A 15,175-nucleotide genomic window follows, 5' to 3' on the forward strand; every position below is an offset into this window, starting at 1 on the left:
GGAGGTGAGATTCTGGGACACACTGGTGAGGACCTCTGCCCGGGGAAGTCAGGATGGCGTCATGGTAGCGTCTGCAACTTGGTGACTTCGAAAGGTGGTAAGATATCGGCATTTCTTGATGATTATGAGAAGAGAAAGAAGAGCAGCGCAGAGAAAGAAGTAACACTTGGGATTCAGCACACAGGTAGGCTTTAGGGATTGGCTTTTAGGCGAGAGATGTGAGGTGAAATAGATGATGCAGAAACTGTGATCGGACTGGACGGAAGTGAGGAGCACCTGGGGGCTGTGGGGTTTAAGTGTTGTCTGGGAACGCAACTGAGCAGTCTTGCGGGTGGTTGCAAGCCTGGGGGCGGAACTTATTGCTGGAGCGGCGGTGGGACAAAGGTAAAGACGCAGGTGGGCGGGGACAGCCGACCGGTGGGCGTGGCCTTCCTGGGCGAGCCCGCACTGCCGGGGTCGCAGTCTCCCCGCGCGCCTTTCCCGGTGTCCCCTCCAGAGGGCGCTGGCTGCAGAGTCGCTGGCCGACTCGCGAGGCCGGAAGGAGCGCGTCACCGCCCCACTCGCCCCAGCCGCCGCCATGAAGGCCGTGGTGCAGCGCGTCACCCGGGCCAGCGTCACAGGTCAGTCGGGCGGGGCCGGGCCGGGAGGAGCCGCCTCTGACCCAGCGCCCGGCGTCGTGTGGCCGCCCCCGCCAGGTGCCCCCCAGCGTGTGATTCCCGCGGCCGCTCGCTCGGGCGCTGCGCCAACTCGGTCCCGGCAGCCGCAAGTCGCGCGGCCGCGCTCGGGGACCGGACAGCTGCGTCCACGTGCCTGGCGGGCTCCGGCGCGCCCCTGCCTCTGGGAGCTCGCTTTAGGATCATGATCAACGTTTCTTGTCATCACTGTTGTCTTTTATTTATTTAGTTTTGTTGTGATTGCTGCCCTGAGTCAAGGGAGGCAGAATCCTCAACATCCCAGGGCCCATTCTTCCATGCAAGGTTGCATAAACATGTAGGGAGCATTTCCGGAGCAGGAACGCCTCCTTAGTGATGTTCTATTTACAGTGTCCTGATTTGGTTGCTCTTCACACTCCCCCCATTCCCACCCCTCCGATTTTTCTCTTTTTTTCTTTTTCTCTTTTCTTTTCTTTCTTTTCCCCTCCTTTCTTCCCTCCCTGCTGTCCTTCCTTGCTTCCTTCCCCTCTTCCTCTTCTCCTAATTCTTCTCTTTCTCCTTCTTCTTTTTTGAAGCTTTATGCCCAATAAAATGCCCAGATGTGCAGAGTTGTTCGTTTGAATGAGTTCTGACAGGTGTGCGCACCCACGGGAATAGTGTCCCGTGGTGCTGGATGCCAGGGTGCTGGATGCTGCTGCCCTCCCCATCAGGAGGGGATCCGAATCTGCAGAATTCAGGATCAAGTATTTCTCTTTTTCACTAGTTCCTCGTGGATCAAGTCCTTAGTCATTTTGGGATCCAGATGATCATGTAGATAATGTCATTTAAAAATGCTCAGACTAAGATAATAAAGATGCTCAGAGGCATTTAGATGGCAACTTTTACATTGTCTTTTAGTCTTTTTTTTTCTTTCTGTTTTTACTGGCAGGATTATACCAGTGTTTTAGTTCAGGTAATTCCAAGTATCCTTTTAAAACATTTAAAAATATTTATTTATTATTGGATAGAGACAGAGAGAAATTGAGAGGGAAGGGGGAGATAGAGAGGGAGAGAGACAGACATCTACAGCCCTGCTTCACCACTTGCGAAGCTTTCCCCCTGCAGGTGAGGACAGGGGCTTGAACCTGGATCCTTGTGCACTGTAATGTGTGTGCTTAACTAGTTGTGCCACTGCCTGGCCCCAACATTTTTTTTTTTTTAAAGGAAAGAAACACACATACACTGTACACACAAGCATATGGACATAGACACCAGAGCATTGTCAGCTCTGGCTAGGGATTGAACCTGGGACTAAAGAGCTTCAGGCATGAGAGTCCTTTGCATAACCCCTATGCTTTCTCCCCAGCCCATCACAGGAATTCTTTCTTTCAACTTTCCTTCAAACTAATTCACATCAGATACATTTTAAAATACTTATTTTTATGAGATGAAGACAAGAGCATGAAGCCAAATCTGGGACCTCACACATGTAAGGAATGTGCACTACCCACCAAGCCACCTGCCAGGCTGCCACATAGGTGATCTTGTGACCATAAATCTAAAACAAAGCAACAGAATCCCCCAAAGGAACTCCATACTCAGCCAAACCACATATTTAAGTTTGAGATGGTATTTTCCAACCCTTTCTAATGGTTTCTAATGATGATCTAATGAGTTAATTGATTTTGGATATGGTTCTGTAGGCATAGGGATTAGAATAGCACTGTAGTTTATAGAAAATTAAATTTAGGGCCAACAAGATAGCTTACCTGGTAGGGTGCTTGCTTTGCCTTGTGTGACACTGAGGTTTAAGCCCAGCTCTTAGTGCAGTGGGGAAAGCTTTGATGCTATGTTGTATTTCTCTCTATGTCTCCTGCTTGAAAAAGTTGGGGGTGGGGTAGGGAGTGAGAGAAAGAGAGAGAAAGAGAGAGAGAAACTAGAGCACCACCTTGGTATATGTGTCACTGGTGATCAAACTGGAAACTCAGGCATTTAAGTCTGCACGCTACAGAGCTATTTCCCTGACTGACAGATTTAATTTTTTTTTTTTAATTTTTAATGGGTGGGGTGCATGGTTTGAAAAGATTTGCAGATCATTAACTGGGACTGCAGTTTTGCACTACATTGGGAAAGAAGAGTTTACTGACTTGAAACCTAATGCATACATAATTTATAAATGAGTTTTAAAAAATGTGACATTGGGGAGTGAGCCCAGGCCCTTGAGTATGTGTGATTCTGCTGAGCTGCCTCACTGGCTTAGTTCTTATTTTATATTTTTAGAGTGGTGGGAGTGGGTATCAGGGTGGGATTAGAAGGAGTAGAAGAGTTACTTACATTCTTTTCCGTGGAATTTCCATGGAATCCATGGAATTTCACTTGATTTTTGTTCTTGGTGTTGTCCATGATGCTTTCCTGTAGTACCAGGATCAAACCTCACCTCTCCATATAACTATTTACCTGAGAATATAGCTTAGATTCTCTGGGGAGAACTCTGTTCTGTTTTTTTTTTCTTTTTTAAAAAAATATATTTATTTTCCCTTTTGTTACCCTTGTTTTATTGTTGTTATTGATGTTGTCGTTGTTGGATAGGACAGAGAGAAATGGAGAGAGGAGGGGAAGACAGAGAGAGGGAGAGAAAAATAGACACCTGCAGACCTGCTTCACTGCTTGTGAAACGACTCCCCTGCAGGTGGGGAGGCAGGGGCTTGAACCAGGATCCTTAAGCTGGTCCTTGCTCTTTGCACCACGTGCGCATAACCCGCTGTGCTACTGCCCCACTCCCTCTCTGTTCTGTTTTTTTATAGATGGTCAAATTCCATCATACAAAATTTCAAGTGTCTCATCCAAAGTAATGGCAGGTGAAAAAGTGACTCTAAAATCCTATTTTATGGTTGTTTACTTCCCAGCTCATTCATTAAAAACTGGAGATGGGAGGAATAGGAATTATGATTATCCTTTTTTCCATAGAGACAGAGAAGGCAGAGAGAGAGAGAGAGAGAGACACCACCGCACCCTATCTTGTTTTTTTCCCCAAGCTTCTTTCAGTGTGGTGGGGGCTGGACTTGAACTTGGATAGCACACATGGCAAAGCAGTACGCTATCCAGTTAAGCGATTTAGCTGACTCGGATTGTGATAATACGTTTATGCAACTCATTTCATTTTTGAATATTAATTTTGCCAAAAGAAGATAAAAGAAGTATGTGTGATATTTAAGCATGTATATAGCTACTTAAAAGTACAGTATGGTATGTTTCATTTTGAGTTTTCTCTTTTGTTGTTTTTCTAGTTGAAGGAGAGCAGATAAGTGCAATTGGACGAGGCATCTGTGTTTTACTGGGCATTTCTCTGGAAGATACACAGAAGGAACTGGATCACATGTAAGATGCAGATTTCTTTTTAATTTAATTATTATTATAATTTTTTGCCTCCAGGGTTATCTCTGGGGCCTGCACTATGATTCCGGTGCTCCCGGAAGCCATTTTCCCCATTTTGTTGCCTTTGTTGTTATTGTTGTTATTGCTGTTGTTGTTGGTTAGGACAGAGAGAAGTTGAGAGAAGAGTATAAGACAGAGAGGGAGAGAGAAAGACACCTGCAGACCTGCTTCACCACCTGTGAAGCAAACCCCCTGCAGGTGGGAAACCGGAGGCTTGAACGGGGATTGTTGCGAGGGTCCTTGCTCTTCACGCCATCTGCGCTTAACTGGCTGCTCTACTGTCTGGTCCCGATGCAGATTTCTAAGTGCTATTCAAATGGGATATATGGGCGGTTCTAGCTATCATCCATCTATCTGTTTATCTGTCTATCCATTCATCCATACATTCTAGAAACTTCTATAATATTTGTAGTTATAAAATTAGACCTCATCATTTTTTTTTTTTTTTTCCGCCTTTTGTTGCCCTTGTTGTAGCTTCGTTGTGGCTATTATTATTGCCCTTGTTGACGCAATTCGTTGTTGGATAGGACAGAGAGAAATGGAGAGAGGAGGGGAAGACAGAGAAGGGGAGAGAAAGATAGACACCTGCAGACCTGCTTCACCGCCTGTGAAGCGACTCCCCTGCAGGTGGGGAGCCGGGGCTCGAACCGGGATTCTTACGCCGGTCCCTGCGCTTTGCAGACCTCATCATTTTTGTCTACATCCTATTTAATGTAGTTTTAGATGAGGAGATCAATGGAGAAAAATTTTCCAAACATGATTTACTTAGTCAGCAGAGCAGGAGCAGAGATTATTTTATACTCCTATCTACTGTTATATCTGTGAATCATTCTTTTAATGTAAAATCCATGGCCAATTTTTTAAAAATTTTATTAAAGATTTAATAATGATTAGCAAGATTATAAGATAACAAGGGTGTAGTTCCATATGGTTCCCACCACCAGAGTTCTGTGTCCCATCCCCCCCCCATTGGAAGCTTTCCTATTCTTTTTTTTTTTTTTTTTAGGTTAAAATGTGAATTTATTAGCTCAGAGATAGTTATGCTTTTTTTTTCCAGTTTTTTAAAAAATTGATTTAATGATGATTCACAAGACCATAGCATAAAATGGGTACAATTCCACACAATTCCCACTACTAGAGTTCCATATCCCATCTCCTTCATTGGAACATATCCTGTTCTTTATCCTTTTGGGAGCAGGAACCCAGGGTCATTATGGGGTGCAGAAGGTGGAAGGTCTGACTTTTGTAACTGCTTCTCCACTGGACATGGGTATTGGCAGGTTGATCCATACATCCAGCCTGTTTCTATCTGTCCCTAGTGGGTCAGGGCTCTGGGGAAGTGGGGTTCCAGGGTACATTGGTGAGGTCATCTGTACAGTGAAGTCAGGTTGGTGTCATGGTAGCACCTGCAGCTTGGTAGCTGAAAAAGCATTGAGATACAAAGCAGAACAAGTTATTTAATAATCAGGAATCTATAGGTAAGACTATAGCAGATGAGATTTCGGGTCTCCATTTTGGAAAAAGCTCGTAGGTCTATTTTAGATATATTCTAAGGGGCCCATGACTTTACTAATTTTTGCCTGCTCCCAACAGCTAACATACTGGTGGACCCAAGGTATTGTCTGGGGAGATGGTGTCAGAGTTGGAAATAGGACTAGAAAGCTGGATTAGGGAAGAGAGTAGCTCCCAAATATGGGAAAAGTATATAAATATTGTTAACTGTAAACCCCATCGATTTGAGCTGGGGCCCATATTTCAACACAGGAGCCTGTGTAACATCTGTATCCCTGTAGGTCTGAGTTCACATTCTGTAGTCATAGCTATGAACATTCTAGGCTGCACTCACAGGACCTGTCTTCCTCGAGTAGCAGAGTATGTTGACTCAACCTCCCTTTGGAGAATGGGGCTGTCCCTACCAGTGTTGACCCACATTGAGGGCAAGGTCCTGTAGAGGCCCACAAGAGGGTTCACTATGTTGTTCCTGATGGAGATGAGCAGTGACAGTGGTGAGAGTGATTTTTTTCAGAGGTCCAGGCTTATCATGTCCATGTGGGAATCCCAGGACTCCATGATTAAGGTGTCCTGGTAGTGGCCAAAAGAGCCATCATTAAAGTTAGCTTGTCTCTTGCCCTTATCCAGCTTTTGTAGTCCTTATCTTGTCTGACAAGATTAGCCTTGGAGTGACTGAGGGAAGTGAAATAAAAAGAGCCCTGGGTCCTTGTGTATGGTAACGTGTGCTCAACTGGGTACACCATTGTCTAGCCCCTGAAGTTAGCATTCTAATTTGAAAGGATACTGCTGACATTCAGGGTCATGAATTAACTTGGGGAGCTTGTGATTCTTCAATTAATTTTTATTGCTATTTTTTCCCTTAGGGTCCGGAAAATTTTAAATCTACGAGTGTTTGAGGATGAAAGTGGGAAACACTGGTCAAAGAGTGTGATGGACAAACAGTTTGAGGTCCTGTGTGTTAGCCAGTTCACCCTACAGTGTGTCCTCAAGGGCAACAAGCCTGACTTCCACCTCGCGATGCCCACAGAACAAGCAGAGAGCTTCTACAACAGCTTCCTAGAGCAGCTGCGTAAGACGTACAGGCCAGAGCTCATCAAAGGTAGGCAGGAGAGTCTACCTGCCCAGGAGGGTAGTCTGGGGCACTCCAGGGTTGGGGGAGGAAGGAAGGTTATCTGCAATCACAGAATTTTTGTAGGATCATCTTTTCCAGAAGGCTTTTTTTTTGTTTTTTAAGTAAAGATTCTGGGGTGGATGGGAGGAGAATTCAGGTCCTGGAACAGGCTGGCAGAGGACCTAGTGGGGGTTGCACTGTTGTGTGGAAAAGTGAGAAATGTTATGCATGTACAAACTTCGGACCTCACATATGTAAAATTCATTCTTTACAACACTGAATGATATCTCTGGTCTTGAAAGGTTCTTGTATGCTTATTACTTACTTAAAAAGCTTAAAGCTGCTGCCATTGCTCTTGTATATGTCCTTCAAATGCCATTGTTTACTCTTCTTTTTACTGTTCACATTTAAAAATGCTTAGCAACCCAGAAGTATGTTTGAGACAGGAGGCTCTTATTTTGGCTCCTTACTTTGTCAACAGAGATGTATACTGTAAGTCACAAAGGTGAGCCATGCATCATTTCAAATTTTCACTTGGGGCCAAGAGGTGGCTCACCTAGTAGAACACGCACATGTTACAGTACTCAAGGACCCAGGTTCAAGCCCCCCCAGCTCCCACTTGCAGTGGGGAAGCTTCACAAGTAGTGAATCTGTGCTGCAGGATGAACTGTATATCTGTATGTTTACCTCTCTTATCTTCCTCTCCCTATCAATTTCTCTCTGTCTCTATCCAAAATAAATAATAAATATTAAAAATTTTTTATTGGGGTTTTGGAAAAATCATGATGTATTTATTGTTCCATGTGCTTTTTAAATTTCTTGATTGGGGGATTAATGTTTTACAATTGACAGTAAATACAGTAGTTTGTCCATGCATAACATTTCTCACTTTTCCACACAACAGTGCAACCCCCACTAGGTCCTCTGCCAGCCTGTTCCAGGACCTGAATTCTCCTCCCATCCACCCCAGAGTCTTTTACTTTGGTGCAATACACCAACTCCAGTCCAAGTTCTGCTTAGTGTTTTCTCTTCTGATCTTGATTTTCAGCTTCTGCCTGTGGGTGAGATCATCCCATATTCATACTTCTTTTTCTGACTTATTTCACTTACGATGAGTTCTTCAAGCTCCATCTAAGATGGGCAAAAATGGTGGAATCACCATTCTTAATAGCTGAGTCGTACTCCATTGTGTACATATACCACAAATTGCTTAGCCATTGTTGTTGGACTTCTCTATGTTTTTCTATGGAAAAATGCATCCTAACTTTTTCAACAACCCAATAGAGGCCATATAAAAACTTAAACAAGTAAAGTGGCTGGGAGGAGGCACACTGGATAAAGCATTGTAGTCTCAAGTTTGAGTTTCTGATATCAGTCCCCAGCATCACATGTGCCAGAGTAGTGCTCTAGTTCTCTCTCTTCCTCTCTTGAATTAATGAATAAACTTTAAAAAAACATAAGAATATAAAACAAGTAAAAGTTATTTTTATGTACATTTAATCTACTGGTCAGAAACAGAGACATTGAGAGGGAAGGGGGAGATAAGGAGAGAAAGAGAGTCACCTACAGCATTACTTCACTGCTTGTGAAGCAGTTCTGCCTGTGGAGACTGGGCGCTTGAACCTGAGCCCTTGTGCATTATAGCATGTGAAGATAGTTCACCGGGTAGAAAACATACTTTACCATGCATAGGACCCATATTCAAATCCCCAGTCACCACATGGAAGCTCCTGTAAGGGGGAAGCTTCAGAGCAGGGGAGCAGTGCTCCAGTGTATTTCCTCCTCTCTCCCCCTATTTCTCACTCCCTCTCTATCATTCTCCTTCTTGGGGGGTAGGGGAGGAGAGCACATTGGAAGCTGACAAAATAGTTCACTTGGATAGTGTGCTGCTTTGCCATGTGCATTACCTAGGCTCCAGCTCAATCCCCACAGCAATGAAGGAAGCTTTGGTATTATTGACAGAAGAGAGTACATGTGGCTGATACTTCTTAGTACTGTAAAAATGTCATTCCATCTCCTTCTTGCTTCTTGGGTTTGTGTTCAGAAATCTGGTGAGAGCTTAATGGTTTTGCCTCTGTATCACAACTTGTTCCTTTCCTTTGCAGCACGCGATATTTCTTCCTTGTCCTTTTGGAATGTGCTACTATTATGTGTCTTGGAGTTAATGTTTGGGGTTCAGTACATTTTGGTTTCCGTTCATCTTCCTCTACATCTACATTTTGACCATTGCCCGGATATGGAAAGTTTTCTGTAATAATTACTTTTGAATATGCTCCCTTTTCTCTTTCTGTTAATTCTCAGGGGCCCCAATAGCTTTCACATTTTTCCTTCTGATGGAGTCTGCTATTTCATAAGTACTTGCTTCATTTTTCATCAGTCTTTCTTTCTTTTCTTTTTTTTTTAAATATTTTTTTAAAATTATTTTTTAATATTTTATTTTTATTTATTCCCTTTTGTTGCCCTTGTTGTTTTATTGTTGTAGTTATTATTATTGTTGTTGTCGTCGTTGTTGGATAGGACAGAGAGAAATGGAGAGAGGAGGGGAAGACAGAGAGGAGGAGAAAAAGATAGACACCTGCAGACCTGCTTCACCGCCTGTGAAGCGACTCCCCTGCAGGTGGGGAGCCGGGGTTCGAACCGGGATCCTTATGCCAGTCCTTGTGCTTTGCGCCACCTGCAATCAGTCTTTCTTTTTCAGTTGTTTTGCCCTTTGAGAGTGTGGTGGTTTTATCTTCTAGTCCTGCTGTTCTGTCCTCAGGCTGATTTATTCTGGATACAAGATCTCTGATACAGGTATTTCTGCTGCCAACAGTTCCTTTAATTCCAGGATGTCCTTTCAGAGTATTCTTTTTACAATTTTTAGCTCTTTGGTGAAGAAATCTGTGGATTCCTTAATTTATGTTTGTATGTTATGTTGGAATCCTGAATTGTCTTCATAATTAACTTTCTGAATTCAAACTTAGACATATTTTCCAAATCCTTGTGGTGTTGAACAAGGATTTTTCCCCCCATCTTTCAGTTAGGTGCAGTTTCTGCTGTTCAACTGGCATGTGGCTCTGTGGTTGTGCTGTTTATAGGTGGTATAGGTATGGCATGGACAGGGTGGGGCTTCTTTTGTTACTCAAATCCCCCCAGGGTAAGCTGGTGGTGGGTGATGGTTGTTTCAGTATAGCTCATTCAGTTTCTCACAGCTGTTTTATTTTATTATTATTATTTTTAAAAAATATCTTTACTTACTGGATAGAGACAGAAATTGATAGGGGAGGGAGAGATAGAGAAGGAGAAAGACAGAGAGACACCTGCAGCCCTGCGTCACCATTCACAGTTTTTCCTTCGCAGGTGGGGACTGGGAGCTTGAACCTGGGTCCTTGCACACTGTAACTTGGGTGCCCAACCAGGTGTGGCACCAGCTGGCCCCCCACAGCTCCTTTACCCATTCCCGGTCTATGCTGGGTGGTATGGATTCTGCTGCCCACTGCTAGGGACCCAGCTGTGTCTGTGTTTTTCAGACTACACTCTGGCCACTGGCCACCCTAATCTGCTGTCCTAGGTGTCCTAGCACTGTTGTCCCACTGCTCAGTGTCTGCACTTCAAAACGGCAATGGAAGCTTTTTCCCACCTACTGGTGTACCTTAGGTTTCACACTGCCTCTGCCCGGTGATATTCTTCCCCGCCACTTTTCAGGTGCTTGTTTGCTTGCACTTGATCCTCATTATAGGTTATGCTGTGAGGTTCCAGGTGTTTTTTTAAAAGATGTTTTAGTTTTTTTTTTTTTCTTCTTCCCCTCAGGTGTGATCTTTCAGTTGTTGCTACTCCTTGGCCACACTCCTGGAACTCTTTCTTAATAATAGTTTATAGTTAATTCTGTAGTGCTTTCTAAACTTAAGTTTCTTTGACTTAAACAAACAGATTACTCATTTCATTTTATTTCTATTATTTTTTTAATTTGGAAAATTAATTTTTTATGCTAGTGATTTAATAATGATTGACAAGATTGTGGGATAAGAAGGGTACAATTCCATACAATTCCACCACCAGAGTCGAGTATCTCATCCCCTCCATTGGAAGCTTTCCTACTCTTTATCCCTCTGGGAGTATGGACCAAAGATCTTTGTGAGGTGCAGAAGGTGGGAGGTCTGGCTTTTGTAATTGCTTCTCCACTGGACATGGGCATTGATGGGTTGATCCATACTCCCAGCCTATTTTCTTTCTCTAGTGCAGTTGGGCTCTGGGGAGGTAGGACTTCAGGACACATTGGTGAGTTCATCTGCTCAGGGAAGAGAGATTATAGTCATGGTAGCATCTGCAACTTGGTGGCTGAAAAGCATTAAGATACAAAGCAGAACAAATTGTTTAATAATCAGGAACCTAAAGGTAAGAATAGAGCAAGTGAGATTTGGGGTCTTCATGGTGTAAGATGCTAGGAAGTCTATTTTAGCTATATTTCAAGGGGCCCATGACTTTACTAATTTTTGCCTGGGCTGGACAACTAACACACAGGTGGGCTAAAAGTATTGTCTGGAAAGATGGTGTCAGAGTTGGGAATAGGACTAGAAAGCTGAATCAGGGCAGAGTAGCTCCCAAATATGGGAAAAGTATATATATACTATTAACTGTGAACTGCATCGATCCATGTCTGTTCATATTTAGTACAGGAACCTGTGTAACCTCTGCATCCCTGTCAGTTTGACCATGACATTCCATGGTCCTAGCAAGGAACATTCTAAGCTGCACTAATTTCAGGACTCATCTTCCTCGAGTAGCAGAGTATTAGAGTTAGGGTCCATAGCACTGAATCTTCCTTCACTGCAGTAGGAGCTGGGTTTAAACCTAGGTCAGACACATGTCAAAGCAGCACAATATCCTAGTGAGGTATTTTGCCAACTCTTTTTATTTTATTATATATTTAAAATATTTATTTCATGATTGAGCAAGCAAGTGAGACAAGCCAGAACTCTGCTCCTTCTTATGTGGGGCTGAGGATTGAACTAGGGGTCTCATGTTTTCAAGTTCTGTGTTTTACCTGCTGAATCACCTCCATGGCTGAGTTTCCTTTTATTTTAACTCCTTTTTTTTGTGTATAAAGTATCTATTTGCCATAAGGACAAGTAGATTCTGTGTGATCAGAACATCAGACTGCCTTAAAATTTTCTCTCTTTACTTGAATTACCGGTAGGATAGAATATATTTGCTGGTTCTGGAAAAGTTCAAGTTTAGAACTCTACTGAGACATCTAGTTATGGATGTCTCCAATTTTTTCCCCCCTATTTTGTATCCACTGGGATACTTCAACTTAGCTTCACCACATACATGTTTCTTCCTAAGATTAGTAATTAAGTCAAGTCCTCTGAATAATTAGTCTTCTTTGCTGAGCTGAGGATTAAATGCTGCTAGCATTATCTCTGCTTCACATTTGTGGGATCATCCTGCTTCTGACTAGTCTCAGAAGTATTTTAGAATGCACTGAAGTCCTTTGAAAGGAAGAACACAGGAATATCATAAAAACATAGGTGAAGGCACTTTAAGTGGGAGAACACTAGATGATTGGTAAAGATTGCTCTAGTGAAAACAGCTTCTGTCTAAGTTCATAAAATGGAGAGAGGAGTGTTTTATGTGCGACAGGTACTTTGTGTTTCTAAAAATATATTTTACTTTTCAAAATGATTGTTATTCTGCCCAAGTAATTAATTCTAAGAAGTGCCCACAGCATTGCACTATCAACAGTATAATTTTCTAATGAGTCAGAATTTAAGCTCATTGAGATGTGAGATATATGGTCATTTTGATAAAAAATTGACATGCATTATGCAAAGAATTTTAATGAAATTTTGAACTTTCAGAACCACACAGTGATATCAACAGCGCATTTACTGTTATCCCTTTTAAATTTGCCACATTTTACATACTTGCTGTCTTTCGTTTGAAAATTTCGCTTTCAGCTCCAATATGGTAATACCTCTTTGAGCTGAAAGGATATTGGAATGTGGATAATTACTAAATGTGCTTTCTTTATTTTGCCTTCTTCATGGCCATGCTGTCAATGTTGACTTAAAGTAGTTTGCAGTTTTTCAGTTTTACTGCAATATAATTGACATTACCTGCGTGACAAATCCACTACTCCCACTGGCCATTTTTTTTCTTTTTTCTTCTTTATTTGCTAAGATAGAAATTGAGAGAGGAGGAAGAGATAAAGAGTGATAGAGAAAGACACCTGCAGACCTGCTTCATCTATTGATCGTGAAGCTTCACCCCCTGCAGGTGGGAAGCGGGGCTAGAACCTGGGTCCTTGAGCATGCTACTATGTGCACTCAACCAGGTATGCCACTGCTCAGTCCATAAGTTTCTTTTCTTGTGATGAGAACTTTTGCAATTTATGCCTGAATTTTGAAATTCACCATACTCATGTGACCAGAAACCTCATCACCTTTGGCTGTGTGGCAGCTTTCTGTTGGGAACCCTTTCTCTGCCTTTACTTCTGCTCTATACATTGGAAACTCCCCAGATTGTTTCTCTTCCCTAAATTCTATAGACACGTTGTTGTTAAAATTCGAAGGCTCCAGCTGGCCGGGCTAGCTTCACGGGCGGGTAACAGAGATGACCAGAGACATACGGCTGGGCAGGGAAGCTGTATTTCTTTATTCAGGAACATCGATTCATAAACTAAACCAAACTAATCACCAAACAGAACTCTGCTGCCTCTTTGCGGCGGCGCAAGCACTCTCTCTAACTCTGCCACTCTGGAACTCTGTAACTCTGTCGGGGTTCTTTTGGGCGGGGCCAAGCGGGCCCGTGAAATTAGCAGGACTGATCCAATTTTCTTGGCGGGGGAGATCTAGAACAACCCAATGTAAAGCATACAACAATTCCCCCTTTTCTTTTTAACCAAATGACTATAGTATCAAGGGTGTGGGGTGAACAGAAACATATATCATACAGGCATTTTAAAAAAAGAAACTGGCACAAACATGGAGAAACATGCAAGCAAGTAACAAGAACCAGTGTGCTGCCAAGGGAAGGCCTGAGGGGGCCATATTTTGCCTCTGTGGGCAAAACTTTATCAGCTTAAAATTTCTTGCCTCTGGGGGGCGTACTTGTCTTGACGGACATTTGCATGGGGGTGGGGAACGGCCTACAGTCCCAAAGGCAGCTGGCTGCAATTTACTTACTATGAAACAAAACTTGTTATTAGCATAACCAAAGCACAATCTATTGTTTCTAATAGAGAAGGAATTTGAGACTTTTACATATCAACAATGTCTAACCTTTTGTTACACCCATTCAAGATGGAGACACACCCTAGTTGTGTGCAGGAAAGGAAACCTCAGGCATGAGAATAATTAGCATAGCCATTGTGGGATCTACCATTTCTAATAGAGAAGGTAATGGAGAGTTTTACATATCAACAAGTCTATTTAACCTTTTGTTTAGACCAACTTAGTTAAAATATTTTGATTGTTAACTAATTTTTAACTCAGACTTTAAATGTAAGTTAATTTTATCTTTATGAGAATTAAGTTGAAAACCTTTTTCATTTAACTTTGACTAGTAAGAATTTAGCCTTAAAGTTACTGTTTACCAAACTTTAAACATACACATAAACATGGTCATTAATACACAAGGAGAGAAACCTTTGTTACGAAGACATGTCATTTTAAACACAAATTTAAATCTCTACTGTCTTAGTTGTTGGGGGGGTGCGTTGTCCAGTGGTGGTCTCTTGGGCAGCTTCACTTCTAGGAATTGCAGGTTGCGATCTCTGCATGAATCTCTGCGTACTCCAGCTTGTCTGCCTTCAGACTGGACCGGCAGCTGGAGATCTCGTGTGCCCAGTTTCGGCAGGGAGCCCTGGGGGTCCGGGAGGTCCGGCATCGTTCCAGAATTCATAGCAAGAGGGCGGGCGGGCCAGCCTTGTAGAAGGCGTGGGCCTAGGTGCCCAGGGGTGGCGGCCATGATAGGCTGCCGCGGCCCTGCCCCATGGCCCTGCCATGTCTGCTGCCCTGTTCGCAGTGGCTGAGCAGTGTGGAGAGATCACGTGTCCAGTGCCCTGCACCACGCGGTGGAGAGCCGGCTCCTGTGGGCTGGCCTGCGTGTTGGCGTCAGGCTCCTGTGTGGTGGCATCGGGCTCCTGCGTGCTGGCGTCAGCCTCCTGCAGGCTGTGGGGCTGCGGGCGCGGTGCGCGGGGTTGTCTGGGTGCAGCCGGCTGGCTGGCTGTTTAACCAGGTGGAAACAGCAGCTCCACGCCTCGCCTCCCGCCCGCTGGCTATTCCCGCTGGCTGTTCTGAGTTTGCCCGAGCGAGTGGAAACCACAGAGTGGTCCAGAGATAAATGTTCCAGAAACAGCAAAACAGTCTCGTGAAGAAAGAGCAGAGGCCTTTGGAGATCTCTTCACAAGCAGAAGAGAAGGCCATAGTACATAGGTAGCCAAATTGTCTTCACTTATCTGAGAGATACGCAGGTCAGGTCCACGTGGGCACCATTTGTTGTT

The 15,175-nt window shown here is 43.5% G+C and overlaps 1 protein-coding gene across 3 annotated transcripts in view; it reads left to right on the forward strand.

The window, feature by feature from the left end:
- The first annotated feature begins 456 nt into the window (after positions 1-456).
- The window catches only part of DTD1 (D-aminoacyl-tRNA deacylase 1), a 161,308-nt gene continuing 146,589 nt past the window's right edge, over positions 457-15,175 (forward strand). The window contains exons 1-3 of one of the 3 annotated variants that reach the window (XM_060185934.1): positions 457-620; positions 3,920-4,010; positions 6,443-6,678. In XM_060185934.1, the coding sequence (XP_060041917.1) occupies positions 578-620; positions 3,920-4,010; positions 6,443-6,678 (370 nt within the window). In that variant the 5' untranslated portion in view covers positions 457-577. The remainder of the gene's footprint in view (positions 621-3,919; positions 4,011-6,442; positions 6,679-15,175) is intronic. The other 2 variants (XM_060185920.1, XM_007526720.3) reach the window with 2 other exon arrangements.

Source organism: Erinaceus europaeus, chromosome 1 (assembly GCF_950295315.1).
Source record: "Erinaceus europaeus chromosome 1, mEriEur2.1, whole genome shotgun sequence".
Lineage (NCBI taxonomy): Eukaryota > Metazoa > Chordata > Mammalia > Eulipotyphla > Erinaceidae > Erinaceus > Erinaceus europaeus.